Here is a 16,337-nt window from a genome sequence, read left to right as displayed (position 1 = left end):
GGATTGTTGTATAATTCTTATTCTCTATTTTCCCCTAAATCTAGCCAAGTCTTTTATTTTATTTGCCTTTGACTTCATTATGATGAGCTGCTGCTGCAAGTATGTCCCTAACTGTATGAGTCAAATGAATCAATGACTACTAAAAAAAATAACGATTTTAATGAAGGTGGAGTCACTGGCAATCAGTATCCAGAAAAACATGAATGAGATGAAAATTCTCCCCAGCAGCTTTCCCTTATAAATATAAAGTAAAATCCGGACTACTTTGTTAGTAAGTAGTTAAATTTTAACTAATTTGTTAAAAAATTAGTTTACTTGTCAATGACTTATGAAAAATTCATCCGTCTCTAACAGCAAATTCTAGAAATAGCCACCACTGTGTTTCACCATCTCACGTGTTGAAAATAGATACCAGTAATGCTAAATATGCTACTGAAGTTAGAGGCTACATCTTAATGCTTAATTGTCTCACTGAGAACAAACAATACAACCAATATATAAACGGTGTTGAGGTAATCACTAATGTATAGCTCACATAGATGGGTAGGTATTATAAATTAACTATATTTTTTCTTTTGCATTGCATTTGCTATATAAGTTATAGTTTCCGTTAAAGGCATTGAATACTTCTTCTAAATCTGCCAATAAGAAATCATGTTTCTGTTCTGCAAAGCTAGAAAGTGTTTTTCCTTTGTAATCCTGACATCAAGTTCCCCCAATATGTTAGCCAACCCATTTCACAGTTATGCCTGTGGAAAGTAAAGAGCAGAAATTTCATATTGTTCTCTAATGGCCCTGGAACCAACAACCTCTATTGCTCTGTAGTCAAGAACTTGAGATATGCAGAATAATAGCTCATTGTTGTAACTCAAATCACAGCACTATTAGCACCACTTGGTTTCCAGTCTGAAAGGAATAAAAGTAGTATATGGACATACGGTATGATGATTACATCAAGATTGTGATGGCAAGGCCATAAAGCACTAGAAATTGAGAAAGACACCTTTTGAAAATCCAGTGGGTAAAAAAAAGTGGGCAATTTTGGGCCTACATACCTGTATTCACACTCTTGTATTATTTCTGATACAACAGTACATCATAAAATTACTCCAGAGGGAGTATTTTTTATTATGCTTCTTCATTCACCAGTTCAAAAGGCTTGTATCTGTTCAGATATTGTCAAAACTTTAAGTTCCAAGCCGTGCTTGGCTTTTAAAATAAGAATTGTCCAGGGGAATGGCTGGGAACATGCACTGGGAATTTAACTTTCCAGGTGTAATAGCATGGTATAGTTTGTATATGTACCAAAATTCTGCAGGTTCCCTATGCTGAACATTACTAATGTCTACAGCTGTTCTCACACAGTAATGTGGCTAGAAATCTCAAGAGCAAACCCTAGAGCCTATTAGTTTCATTACTTTCCAGTCTTATCCAAACTGATGTGCTTCCTTAAAAAAGAGAAAAAGTAGGTGCTCTCAGACGCATTGCAAAGGAATTCCTCATTCTCTGGAGAGATATTTCCCTTTATTAACATTGTCTGCAAGCAGAACTGTGTAACCTGGTTTGGCTTCCAGGGTGTACAGTAAATGTTCTGGCTGTTCCTAGAAATCAGATTGGGAACCGCAGGACCCAGCACAGTTATATGAAATAGTTATAAGAAATAGTTCTCTCTGTCACTCCTGCGGGGCTCCTGGGCTGTAGCAGTGCATTGTACCTCTCTGCCGTTAGCTGGTGAGCGGTGGGGAGGGGGCTGTTGTACAATCTTGAGAATTAACAAGTACGTTTCATGTAAGAGGAAACCTGAAAAAACTGTCAATACAAAGGCATTTTGAAAGGTGTCTTTCAGTAAAAAGGCCCTTTCATATTTGGTGCCAATTGATAGTGATTGTGGTGTGGTGCTTCTCATTCTGAGCATTTTTTATTCATGTGATTCCCTCTCAGTTTTCTGAGAACAGATTATCTTGAAGAAAAAGCAGGATTTTTCTAAATGATTATGAGTTACGGCAGAAAAATGCAGTTTCAAAATGATCTAAAATTTACTTCAAGTGAAGTACCAGGTTGGCATTTGCACACCATTTGTGTGTTAATTTTCTCCTCTCCGGATACTTGGCTGGCTTTTTCATCTAGGCAATCAAATTATTGTGCATTCTCAAATAGCCTGTAGATGAATATATAGACTTTATTCTGATACAGAAGTCTGAAAGAAAGACTAAATCTGTTGTAAACATAGCACTAATATCTAAAGAATGCTTTTGAGATGCCTGCAAAGAGAAGTTGTTCTTCTCTGGAACCCACTGAATTTTCTGGTGCCGTTTGGTGAATTCATATTCGCAGAAAGTCCTACAGGGTTTAGTAACTTTTAACTCTTGAAAAAAGAGTGATGTTTTTAGAGCCTGCAGCCACGAAGTGGGTAATGTGAAGCAGGTCTTTCCTGCAGTCCAGTGTGATGGGTAGCGCAGGAGTGGTTGGTACCAGGAGTTGGAGGCCAGCTGCAGTGATGCTGTGCTGGGTGTGCAAAGCAGGGTTCGTACCACCAAGGCGGGTAGCCACACGTGAGCCTTCTCTGTTACTCTTAACAGTCAATTTTCCACAGTACTGTCACTGGGGAATGTGGAGCATGGCAATAAATAAGCCAAGCAATTATATTGCATTCTCCTCTTATACCTGCTAGCACGCTGGGCTTGAAGAAGCTATAAGCTACTCTATCTAAAAAATGCACCTGCTTGTTCTTCATATATGGCACCTCTAACCTTGCAATGCAATGTACCTAAATGTGAAATCGCTTTTCATGACTGCTTTCTCTTAGTATGGTTGTTTTATTGATTTTTACATGTGTGAGGTGTTATGTGCGATAGTGATATTTCTTGAGGAAAGCAGCCATGTTAAATAGGTGCTTTCAACATGATTTATTGGTTACTTCAGGTTGAAAGGAGGATTGTTTTTGCAGTGGAAATTCTGACATTTTATAAAATTTGAATTGGAATTTAAAATTAGAATCAAGTCCTGAATTTTGGGGGAGACTTAAGGAACATATCATTTTGATAATGTCAAAGCGTTTTGTTTCTTGAAGATAGCAAATTTCTTCTGCGTGCAGTCAAAATATTTTAAAATCTATCATGAAATTAAATTATAAAATCAAATATTTTATTTTACCACAAGCCACAAAAAATTTCAATTGATATGACACATATGAAATATCATGTACCTACAAAATGTTAATTGCAATGAGTATGCAGTTTTTGACAGAAAGCTCTTTTTGAACATTCCTGCTATCAGTCAACTGTTCTGATTATTCTGTGTATAAGCTGTGTTTATGACACTGAGCAGCCTGTAAGAATGTCTTCTTAAATAATGGCTTTTCAAAATATTTTTTGATTATTGAATTCTTATGTAGCAAATGTAGTTTTGTGGTATTTGTTGCTTCTGTGTATAAATAATGATCCCAAACTGATCTTTTTCCTGAAACACTGTAAAGTATCTTTTTATGTTACAGCAACTGTTCAACTGTCAAGCTTTACGCAAACTGAGTATACCAGACAATGACCTTTCAAGTCTGCCAACCACTATTGCTAGCTTAGTTAATCTCAAAGAACTTGATATCAGTAAAAATGGTAAGAGATCAAAAGTATAAGTATTTTAAAGAATTGTAATGAATATGAACAATAATGAAGTTTTAATTCCTAATGATTTACAGACTTGTGTTCTAGAAAACTTGCTCTTTTTCTAGATTATGTACTATTTTCCTGTCTGGCACTTTTGAGAAGTCTGGGTAGATATCTACCTCACTTACTTTTCTGTAAAAAAAAAAAAAAAAAAAGAGGTTGCTTTAGGATAGTATCCCGTGATGACTTGTGACTGATAAACATTAGAAATAGGAGTAGGAGACCATTTTTAAGTGCACTTATGAAGCATTCCACTTTCCAAAGTGGCTTAGTACTTACTAGGCTCTTGTGTAACCTATTTAAGCATATAAGGCTGCAGGTGAACAACTACCAGGATTTATATAGCCAGTGACTAATTTGCTGATGTGCATTTCCAAATTACGCATTTATATTTATGTGCCTAAAAACCTTTACATGTCTGAACTTAAGTGTCTTTGTTTTGAAAACGAGGTTTAGGCATTCTTGAAAATTTTGAAAAATTTATTATCAGTATAGGCCTAGAGACTCTCAGGATTATACGTATGTTCTCCCGAGAAGAGAAGGAGGCAAAGAAGAAAAAGATAAGCAGTTCGGAAAGAAATGAAAGGCACAAATATCACTACAAATGATGTCACTATTTAAGTCTAGAAGATTATATAAATCAAGCATTAGCATAATAGTTTTAGTACAAGGCATATTATCTGTTCTGGTGTATTTATTTAGTGCTTAAGTATCATCTTTTAGACTGTAATACTAAAATACATGTATTCTTCCTGTTATAGCTTAAGTCTGATCTGAAAATGCCAAATGAACTCATATATGAACAAAACAAGTTGAACATTTTTTTTACGTGTGTATAATAATTCTTTCAATATTTTTTTAGGAATTCAAGATTTTCCAGAAAATATTAAATGTTGTAAGTGTTTAACAATTATTGAAGCCAGTGTCAATCCAGTCTCTAAGTGAGTATCAGTAGCTTGTGTTTGTTTACTGCAAGTGCAGAAAATTTACGCAAAGTGAACTAAAATTTAAAGGCACTGTATCAAGTTCATTTGCAGGATTAATCTAAATTTCTTTTTAATTGTTTGAAATCCAGGGTTGATGTATCTATGAAAAGATCTGTGTACTATGTAACAAATGTGGTGTCTTTCCACATAGTAAAGAAAGTGTTGGCAAAGCAATCCATATGATGCAGCCTTTTAAACACAGGAGGCTGGTGCTTTATGTATTTGGGAAGTAAGCCGTGCTGCGTCCTCACATACCATAATCTCTTGGGACTTTGGCAACCCTTATTCCTTGCAAAAACTTGCAATAGTCACAAAAAATCTGTGTTGTAATCCCATGATTTATAAAATGGAGTGAAGGAGATGAAAGGATGAAATTTTAATATTTCAGTTTAAAAAAAAAAAAGAAAGAAAGAAAACACCTTTGGCTTAAAACCCTCAGCTAGGAAGGGAGAAAAGGCTGATGTAACTTGAATGTGCCAGGCATTTGAATTTCATGTGGTTATAGCAACATGGAAAAGATGAGAACGGGCAAAAATGTCGTCTGTAACAAGTAAGTTCTTGAGAATTTGGGTAGAAAAAGAAGGTGAGAGAAAAAGTAATCTTTCTGTTTCTAAATATACATTGTTATTATTTCCATAGCAACTTCGGTGTGAGCATTAAGCTTTTAACTCTTTTTTTTAGGCTGCCAGATGGCTTCACACAACTTCTAAATTTGACCCAGCTCTATCTAAATGATGCCTTTTTGGAGTTTCTTCCAGCTAACTTTGGAAGGTAAGAATTAGTCATCAAAGCACATTGCTCTTTCATATGAACCCAGTTTAGGCTTTAAGGGACCATTTTAAAGCTGTATTCTTTTTAAAAACCAAACAAAGCAAAAAAAAGCACAAAGAGATTTTGGCTTTTCAGCCCTATTTTGATGAATGATTGTTTAGAGAGAATGTTATGTCAGCAAGAATTTTATGATTAAGTGATGCAGTTTGGTGGTTTAGGGAAAAGGTGAGAAGAAATAGAAATTGAAGGAGGCCTGTCCTTGATCAAATGTGTTATTAAATTGTGGAAAGGGCAGAAAATAACAACGTGGTCTATGCCTATTGAAAAATGAACAGAAAGAAAAAGTGTTGTGAGTCAGAAAGGAAGAAAGAAATGACTGAGCGTGGTGGAGTAACCAAAGGAAAAATGTGAAAGCAAAAACAAGAGAAGATTCAAGAGACAGAAAGGATGTAGAATGAGAGTAAAAATAAATGCAGCAGAAACTGAGGCAAAAGTGTTAGATAAGGACAAAGAAGAGGTGGGAGAGGAAATCAAAGTTAACACAATTTGCCATGGCCATTTAAGAGGGCAGCAGAAACCAATGGATCCTTACACTGCACAGGTCTGGCAGAAATGCCAGGTTTATTCCACCTCTGTTGCACTGGTGAGGGAATGGTCAGCCTTTCTGCCCTCGGGTAGTCTAGTTGGGCAAACAGCTCAGAAGACAAAGGATTAACAGAGAAAATATACGGTGGTGTTACAGAATTCACCTAGTATTAGTTTTTTCCTGGTCCATCCAGCTACCCATATGTGTGTTTTATTGCTCAACTGGGAACATCAACTCAGCACTCTAAAATTAATACTGAGGTGACATAATTTGTGTTGGAAATGACATTGGTACGCTCAGGCATTGAGAAATAGAAAGTTCTGCTTTATCAGCATTCACTTGATGGGCCTGTCACTGATGCAGAGCTGAGTCTGGGCTTTATGCTGGAATACCTTTTAGAAAATGCCTAGTTGAAGAAAGAGGAAGAAAAATTGTCATTGTTTGCATTTGATGAGTGTTTTAAATATCAGAGTAAATCCTAAGACAGCCTGCTTCTGCAGTTTGGAATCAGACATTATGTTCAAATGTCAAGGAAAAATAAATACATTAAATAGCCTGCAATTTATCAGATGTGTAGTGTCTATATTCATTATGCTCTTCTAAAGCCTTGCTGGTACTTTGTCTAATAATCTTTGTCGCTTAAGGACATGTCTAGTATTCTAAATATTTTAGCAGAAAGCACTAACTTTTTTTTCCTTTACAAATGCATATTTTATCTAAATGAAATGACGCTAGTTCCAGTTGTGGTTGTTATTCCTTTATTATTATTCTGCTCCTATATTATCTATTTGGTGTCTTGCATTTACAAATCCTTGTCATGTTTCCAAAGCTTCCCACATTAGCATACAGACATTGCTCTTTTGGGTTTTTTTACTAGCCACATGTAGCTCTTTAACTGTATCTCTCTTACTGCACTTCTCCAAATTTGTACAGTAATACTCAGTTAGTCTCTTATAGTCTCATTTAGCCATGTGAATAAAGTCAGGAACAGAGTCTACCTGAGCATCATGTAAAAGTCTCTACACATTTCTCATTTAAAGTTGTTCTTTTTAGTCCTGGTTAAGCGCAACTGTAGGACTTGAAATGTTTTCTGCTTTATTTGGTAGGAGAAAAAGATAAAATCATAGTTTTCTAGAAGAGCATAATATTGGGAAGCCTGAGGTTCCATGAAACAGAAAACTGGTGGTGTGCTGGACAGAGAACTATTTAAAGCTTTGTTGTATTTTTTTTCAACTGTTCTCACATGTTTACGCTTATGGCACTAAAGGACCTGGACTGTAGAGACAGAGTAATATGAGAAGCAGTATTAATGAAATAATTGAAACTCACCATAAAGTTCCTCAATAAACTTTCTTCACATTTAGAAACTATGATATCAGCCTAGAAGCTTTAATAGTATGATTCTGGGCTGACATCTCTGTTTAGAAATGATACAATTACAAATTAGTTATGCGGAACTGCTCAGTTTCACATAGGCCTTGAGCAATCCTGGGCATGGTCAGCTCATGCGTTGAATGTATCTCCAAAAAATAGTTGATTTGATACTCCAGATTTTCTGTGAGTGGAGTTGTACAATTTGAGATGAAGAGGAAAAGACCTTGTTCATCCTTTCGGTTTTGTATCCTCTTCCTTTTCCTCCCCACATTGGTTATAATTTGGGATTAAAAACCCAGTAAAAGGGTGACATGAGTCAAAATCCTTTCATGTTTAACAATTTATCTTCCTAGACAATATGGGTAATTAGACAATACTGCCTCAAATTCTGGAACTCTAATACATTAGTTTCTTCATCTCTTATCTGATGTGTCCTCCTTCCTTCCCATTATTCTACTTCATGAAATGTATTGCTGTGGCTTAAATAATACTGCCAGTTAGAGTTTGCACAATGATATGGAATTGTGAAGTACTGTTGTGTATCGGTTCTAATTTATACCAACACTTAAGCATGTGTCCTACTTCTGTTTAAAATACAGTAAATTCAATGGAGATCTGTTCCGTGGTATTGGTCTGCCTGTGTGGAGCTGTAGAATTCAGTGCTCAAAAAATGCAAAAGAAAGTTGTGAACTAAATAGCGGTTGCTTTTTATCCGTAATAAGTCTGGAAATGTTTGAGAGAAATTAACTTTTACTATGTTTGCCTTGTTTGAATAATTAATAAAAATAATTTGGAATTACTGTGAAAAACTGATATATGTCAAAGTTTTTCAGAAGAGTTCAGGTAAGGACAGATATGTCCTTATCTGAAGCTATCTGTCCTTACATGAAGCTATTTGGTTCTGAATACATTTTGTATCATATTCAGCCCTACAATAACTGGCCGTCTTACTATTGTGCATTAAACGGACTCTTTTTTTGTTGAAATAAGTAGTTTCAAATAATTCTTCTGAATTCCTGAACTAATTCACTGAATGGACTAATTATTTTCTATCATATTTCTAGACTTGTCAAATTGCGAATTTTGGAGTTAAGAGAAAATCACTTGAAAACTCTACCAAAGTAAGTGATTGAATATTTACATAAGTCTCTTTCACCTGAAATTTCCAAAAGTGCAAAATATTTTTATTGTTAGCAATGCAGTGCTGTCATTTCTGTTAAGAGTTATTTTTTCCGTCGTTTAAAGAAATTATACTGAAGGTTTTTAGCAAAAAGTGAACATATAATGGAAAATGGAGTCTGGTGCACTAGCTGACTGTAACTCAATATCTAAAATCTATAATGTGACATTTTAAAATACGAGATGTAAACAAAATTGGAAAACAACATATGAGATAACCCTGGTCAGTGATGATGTGACAGTATTTTCCTCATCAAGAAGTAATCATCTGGTGTATTGAAAACTTACTCAATGTAACCTCAGTAGAACAATCTCCCCATTTGATCTGTACAGAAGTTAAATATATTTGGTGGTTTACAATACTATTTAGAAACCTGTATCATCAGAACATTGAAGAAATGTCAATTTGGTAGTGTTTCTTGGTACTATTTACCAGAAAAGAAAGTTGCTGTAATTTGTTGCTATAATTTGACCAACATTTAGATGATATTTTGAAAAGGAAACAGTAAAGAAATGAAAAATAAATCTATACACTTCCCATGCTAAATATAGGAAGTTGCACTGCATAAAGCAAGGAATATATTTTTGTATTCAGACCAGCATTATATAACCATTTTCTGTAACAGGGATCCTATCCAATGAAAAAATATCCATGGATTTGGGGATTGTTATAAACGGGGGTTGTATGTCCCCATTATAAGTGAGACTTACAGTGGTGGCAATGGACTGTGTTTATGAAACGTTGCTAATACTGAATTGCATATTATTTAGCTCATTTAAAAAGGGCGCCCTTTTTTAGCAAGCATGCATTTATCAAAATCTCCTACTCAGGCATTTTGCCTGTAATGGGATATAGTGACATTTTCACTACTTCTTGTGGGCTTTTATCCACAGCACTTTCCTTTTTTAAAGGAAAGCCATTTTTTTGTGTTAAAGGCAATATTCTTTTGAAAACACTTTTTTTTGTATAAACTTTCTATTTCCTCTGTTCTGAGTTACATTTACTATTTTGAAAAACAGGAAAAAAAGCTTCAATCTGCTACCAAAGTGTTTATCTGCATTTTAAATGAGACCTGTTCAGGGCAGCAGATTTGCAGCCTTTGAGGTCTTTATCATCTGAAAGGCTATATATATACATGCTGTAGTACGTACATGTTACCTAACTACCTCTTAAACATCAGTCTCTTTTAGAAGGGAATTGCATAGTCTTTGCATGCAGAAGGTGCTTGTCGGAATAAATGGATGTGTGTGTGCTAGGATTGAAGAATCAGAATTCCACAACAGAATAATTTTGATCAAACAGAATATTTTTATATTTCTGGTCTAATTCTAATCCCACTGAAAATGATAACAGACTTGTTACTGAATTCAGTGGGAGCAAGATTGGGATTGTGTGTCATTGTTACTAATAATTTTTTTTTCTTCTGTGATACGTGGCGTTTAACAGGCAAATTTTGTCAAGTTTGGCAAGTGTTTAGAAGATTCATACCTAAGCGTAGTAGCCTCTGGTTTCAGTAGCACTAAGTTTGTTAAGGTGGCTGAGTATGACCTTTTCCCACTGTATGATTCTGAAAGTAAGGAAGTTCTTTGATTCTCGTAACCAAGGGAAACATTATTTGTAGGCATGTTTGTTCTCTGCTCTTTGCTATGGCAGAAGACTTTGCTATATACTACTGAGACGAACTGGAAATAAAAGGCTTTGCTTATGCAAATGCTATCCTTAAAACTGCTAGATAAAAGGGACAGCTGTGTTATGAAATAAAGTAAGAGGAAGAGGAAGAAAGTTGACAAGGTCATTTTTGCATCAGCTGGGACAAAAATGGCTGATCTATGCATTTCTGGGCTTCTTTTGTCCTCTAGAGCAGTTTTCTCTGCAAGCAAAAAAAGGTGCACAGTGTAATGGATGGACAGGAGTTAACACATATTAGAGAGTGTTAATTTAGAGGATATACGTCCTGCTTCCTAGTTAGGGTGAACTTGACCTCTTTTATAAAAAGACAGTAACTACTCGTCTAAAGCAGCATCTCTTTGCATGCTGGACTGGGCCTGGGAAGATCAGGGCTGAGCGTGGGAGGTTGGAGGAGGAGAGTGGTGAGGCCGTGGGCGAATGCAGACACGGTAGTGTGGCAGGTGGAAGTAAACCAGTATCAGTATGTCATTTAGGCTTTACAGGGAAACAGGAAAACGTTAAATACCAGGCTGTTTTATTTTCTCAGCCAATAAGAGAAGGAAAATTGTGACAAGAAAACTGTGTCTACAGTAGAACCATCTGCAGTTAGGAAAACAAATGCAGTAATGTAAATCAGAATATATTTTACAATCTAGTTGCAAAAAAGGTGATGCAGGTCTTTCAGATATATACTTAAAGGCTTTCTTTCTTACCCTACAATTTATTGGATATGTCATGAATAAGATAACCTGATTATGTTGGTAGTTTGTCCAGTAGTTCTAATGTAAGAAAAGACATGAAAAGGAAGGCATATAAATAATACTGTAATTTGGCTTTTAAATAGATGTGAAATGTACTGCAAGATTGTTTTAAGTAACTTCTGCTCAGTACTATTACCATGTTAAGTGCAACTTAAAAATGTTATCAAAAAGCAGATCATATTCTTTCATCTGTTCTGTGCTGTAAAATATATGTATAAAGAATTTTTAAAGGAAACATTTAGCATTTTGGCATAAACAGGAATTAAATGTGCTTTGTGTTTACCATAGCTCTAATTTTGCTCTATTTCATACTAGCTCAACAGTCAGGATTGTTGTAAAATGTATAGTAACTGCATAGTAACTGAATGCAAAATGTTCTAAAATTATTTACAAAAATATCAGATTAAGTAAATACTAACTATAGTTGGCTGAAAAGTAGCTCTCTAACCAGAGCATAGATCTCCAAAGTGTCCCTCTTTAATACAACTTGCATTAAAAAGTGAGAGCTTCCCTTTGCTGAATTTGTTGACATAATTTTACAGCATCTAAAGCATGTCCAAACATATCACTATATTCCCAGACACTTTCCTGACAGAAAATTAGTGAAGCATTGTTCATAAAATGCTTTGAAGATTCTTCTGATTTCTTCTGACAAGCATACCAAATATTTAAAATAACACTGTCTTGCTGTATCATACTGGGCTGGAGACATATGTTGCTCTTCAAATGAAAATGTTGCAGGATGTTCCTATTTTCTGTCAGCAGTACTTTCTCTTCAGAAAATACTACTAGGCTTACACATATTTTTAATGTACTGAAAATATTCGTATGTTTAGTCTATATATCTTCACAATACTGTTTTATAAAATCAGTAATTTGTTTTCTCTCTTATATGGTTTGATTAAAGATTATTATTTACACTGGTTTCCAGGATCTTTTGAGCACTTAGAAAGATTTGGAAATCTCTGGCCAATATTGCATATAAATTCTAATATTTTATTAAAGCTTTAATTTGTGCAACAAAAATAGAAAAATCTGGTTTTTTTCTCTTGGATTTCTGTTAAATGTTTCAGATTGTTTGTGAGATTCTGACCAAGTTTCTTACGTTTGAACAATTTTGCCACCTAGATCACAGGGTTGTCTGTTGGTGTGAAGAACCAACTAAGATAATTTTTATTATTCTGTTTGGATAAAAGTGTACTTGATCTTTACTCACTGTAACAACGTGTAATATTACTGCGTAATAGCTCAGGATGGTGTTTTATAGACTGCAGCTCCCGATAGCTCCATAGTGTTCTGTTTTGTAATACTACCCTACTGATTATTTATTTGAAGCTACAGGCGAGGCTTTCCAATTGCCAGTGGTGTTTTCAGTCATTTTGCACCCAAACTGAAGCAATTAAAATCAGTGGACAGATTCCCATTAGCTTCAATGGGTTTTGAATGAGCCAGTTTGTGCTTCAGTGTTTAATTATTCCGTGTTTGAGTAATTTCTCAGAGTGGAGAGATGTAATTTGCGGTTTTCTATCCTGCTGAATAAGGCTGTAGTTCAACCTGGATGGAAAGATACGGGAAAGGAGGAGGCTGCCAAGGGAGGAAACACTTAAGAGAACTGTGGTAGGAGACTGACAAGTCCCACAGGTCCCACCAAGGGCCTGTCTTGCCCTCAGTCCTGTTTGTGGCAGTGATCAACACTTACCTGGCAGGATCTGAGTAACTTGGTGACTGTAAATCTCTTTTCTTTAACATCCTTTTCTGTGTCATTTATAAACTAACCAGCATGTGCTCCAGCCCGGAGCCTGACTATTGGCAGCTCCTCCTCCTCCACCCACTCCTTTAAAATTGGTATTTTTTCCAACCTTTAGTCATTTATTTATCCATGTGAAGACCCTCTCTGGTCACATAGCTGCTTAGGTTAAGATCTTTCAGTGAAGGACCTTTGCACATATCTCTTGGAAATGAGGGTAGACTTTAATGTCCAGCTCTTTTGTACTCTTGACTCTTTCAAAAGACTCCAGAATTATTTTGAGTCATCCCTACTCATCACAAAAACTATGCTGAATTTCCCCAGCTGTCAAAGTCACTGGTCTGTAGTTTCCTAGGCTTATCCTGGAATGATTTAAAAATTGTTGTGACATTAGTTACACACTTCCCAGTCATCTAGCACTGAAGCGCTGTGTGAGGGGTTTTGTGTGCCATACATGCATGTTGTCTGAGTTCTTAACTGTGGGTAAGCATTGCAGCATGGGAGCCTGCCCAAACTCTGAATACAAATACAGAAAATTAATTTAGTTTTTCTGCTCTGACCTTCTTTTTTTCCGAGCATTCCTTTTATATCTTTTCCATAGACTCTGGCAAGCTTCCTGCTCCTGAGGGGCCTGAGGAAAGATTTATTACTACTTTTTACGCCTGTTTTCAAATATTTCTGAAGATATTTTCTGGCCTTTTATAGTTAACCATTTTGTTCTATTTTCCTTATTTGGACATGTTTTCATCTTTTTAAAGGATGTCTTCTAAGTCTCCTATATTCTCTTCTTTGCCATGTTGGCTTTGGATTTTCTCAAGTCCTTTTGACGGGTGATTTTGTATTGCTTTAAGTGTCTTGATCTTCTCCCAGCAGCGATTTAGCTTGCTTAGCTGATGTAGAGGACTCCTCACTGTGATTATTTTCCTCTTACCTGTCCACAGCCATCCTGAGAAAGGCTGGAGCTACTAAACTCGGAGGCCAGACATTACTCCTGAAGGTCTCCTCATGTGGGTCCCGACGTTTCCCCCCGTGGGAAACGTTACTCGCTGTTTGATGCAGAGAGGGACAGACTGACAGACTGTCTGCCATAGCATATTGCAGTCCCGGGACTGTATGTCTACATTGCATCTTTAATGACAGTGAAGTCTGTGCTGGTCAGTGGCCTTGACGTGTGCCAAGCACGTGTAGGAGGCTGACCGCTGAGGAGCACAGTGCAACTCCTACCGTGGCTTCACCAGGAAGAAAACTGCTGTGACAGCACCAGTGACACGCTTAAGTGTGCACATGTATAGATGGCACAAGGCAAACTTGCACCAAAAAGAAGTTGTTCTGAGCATAAAATCAGGAACGTAGATGCACCCTGTGAGCACCTCCACCTTTCCTTTCTCTTCCCCAACAGTACGAGGTCTGCTTGTTTGTCAGAGTTGTTCAGTATTATCCATGTGGGTTGTTTAGTATTATCTGTGTAGGCGTTGTCAATGAAAGTCAGTGAATGTGTCAGCATCTCTGGGTTCAGCACTATAACAACCTGTGATTACAGTTGCACTTTTCATCTGTTGTGTCTGGTGAAACAGAAAACACCTCACAAAGTTTTTTTCTCAAGTTTATAAGAAAAAATACATTTAAGTTAGTTGCACATTTCAGTTATGTATCAAAGCACATATATATTTACATACATACATATATCAATGTATACACACACATATGTATTTATACATACAAATGGTTAGTGAAGAGATGTAATAACACACCCGGTTTCTGGAGGTGCTGTGTCTATACCAGCTCGCAATACAAGTGTTAGCATGCATAGCTCCCTGTGCAACGATCCTTTTCTGTCCCCCACCGACTTGGAGGCACCCGCACCGATCAGGGCAGTGGTAACTGTGTGGAAGTGCTTCTGCTGTTCCCCCGGTGCACCGTGGGGATGCTGTGGTGGGTGCACCTGTCCTCCCCCAAAATGCTTCTGCCTAGCACATGGCTGCTGTTGGGAGCTAGTGTTTCTGCCTGCACTGTTCTTGTTCCTCAAGCTGTCACAGGCCTAAAATTTAAGGACAGGGAGGAGGCTGTTATTGAGACCATAACTACTTACCAAATATATTTTGCTATTTTAAAATCATGATGGTGAACCAGGCGTTAATGAGTTTTCTGATAAATGTTCTGAAGTGTATGAGTGTGTATGCACACGTGTGTGTATGCACCTGGCTTGGTGAATTAGGTGTTCACATTATTGTCTCAGTATTCCCATTTCAGTCCAGATAAACAGCTTTCATACCACTGTTGCCATCTTCTCTGTTTCCCACTCTCTTAACTGTAGTTTCAGTTTATATGGCTTTGTCTCACCTCGGGCACAAACAAATTGGAATGCTGTTTTCCTGTACGATTGCACAATGATGCATTGTTTTACCTAGTGGTTAAATAATTACTAGGCTAGCATTGTCTGTGTTGATATTTTTGAAGCCATTTACCAAATACCTTTTGTGTTGGAGCTGCAAACTCCAAGGCCTATACTTCGTTATAAGGCTACCCTTTAGGAATGGCTGTAAATATTGGACACTCCTGTAAGAACCACAGAATGCTCTGACAGTGACTTTCTAATTTGTATGATTAATCCAACAACTCTGATGCACAGGATATTTCATAATTTTCTTTGAGGAGTTATGTAAATGATATAAAGTACCACTATGTTTTCCCACCGTTTGGTAAGTGGATTTTACTGAATGTGCAAGAGTTCAAGCACTAAGCACTTCTGTTTGTTTTAACATATATTGGTATGGAAAGTAAACCTTTTCCAACCATTAGTTGTTTCTGGAAAGTTATTTCAAACTTTCTTGGAGGAAAGTTCACAGTGGATACAAATACAGAAGTCTTATTTGTGCTGCCTACACTGTAGGAAACAACTTTTACATTATGATGAGTCAGCCTTAGATCATGGAGCAGGAGCTGTGTTCTGCAGTCAGCCTTCGGGTTTGATTGCTTCAGTTCTGACTGCAGTTCGAGACCTGGTGCCCTTTTTCTGGATGTGTAGTTGTAATAAATGTTCTGTTAGGCAGTAGGTCTTCCAAATACAGTCTGATATTCTCCCAAAATAAGTGAAAACCAAAAGTTTGTGTTCAAATTGGATGTAAATCCAGAATACTGAAAAGGATATATTGTTATTGCCCTTCTACCAAAGGGCAGCTGGTTAAATCCTAGCATTGTTTTCCCAGTTTTTTTTTTTTCCCTTGTAAGTGATAAGGCAGTTACATTATGCAGACTTCACATTAGTACAGACTGTATTTTCATTTCCATCTTGACTGTTTTCCGGGAATTTGAGTATAACTTGGTTTGTGTATTAGTAATAAAGACCCATGCCATTGCATTGGTGTTCAGAGGAACCAGGATATTCAGGCTGATGAAAGAACCTTCATAGGAGAGAAGAGAGAATCAGTAAAGCCTAAAATATCTTATAGCGTAATTACACCAGCATATTTAGGAAGCAGAGATATGTAGAGGCTATATATAACTATGCATTTTATGTGTGTGTGTATTTATGTAATATATATGCTTGTATATATACACACTTATATGTACATACACATATGTATGCTATATACACATACACA

The 16,337-nt window shown here is 36.5% G+C and overlaps 1 protein-coding gene across 6 annotated transcripts in view; it reads left to right on the top strand.

Moving 5' to 3' along the window:
- LRRC7 (leucine rich repeat containing 7) overlaps positions 1 to 16,337 on the top strand; it is a 190,520-nt gene that overhangs the window by 80,526 nt on the left and 93,657 nt on the right. For all 6 annotated transcript variants that reach the window (XM_076339950.1, XM_076339954.1, XM_076339951.1 and 3 more), the window contains exons 3-6: positions 3,494 to 3,611; positions 4,525 to 4,603; positions 5,330 to 5,419; positions 8,444 to 8,500. In XM_076339950.1, coding sequence (XP_076196065.1) covers positions 3,494 to 3,611; positions 4,525 to 4,603; positions 5,330 to 5,419; positions 8,444 to 8,500 — 344 coding nt within the window. The remainder of the gene's footprint in view (positions 1 to 3,493; positions 3,612 to 4,524; positions 4,604 to 5,329; positions 5,420 to 8,443; positions 8,501 to 16,337) is intronic.

The sequence above is a fragment of the Aptenodytes patagonicus genome, chromosome 5 (genome assembly GCF_965638725.1).
Source record: "Aptenodytes patagonicus chromosome 5, bAptPat1.pri.cur, whole genome shotgun sequence".
Lineage (NCBI taxonomy): Eukaryota > Metazoa > Chordata > Aves > Sphenisciformes > Spheniscidae > Aptenodytes > Aptenodytes patagonicus.
Note: the sequence above shows the minus strand (reverse complement) of the source record. Positions and strands in the feature narration are given on the sequence as shown.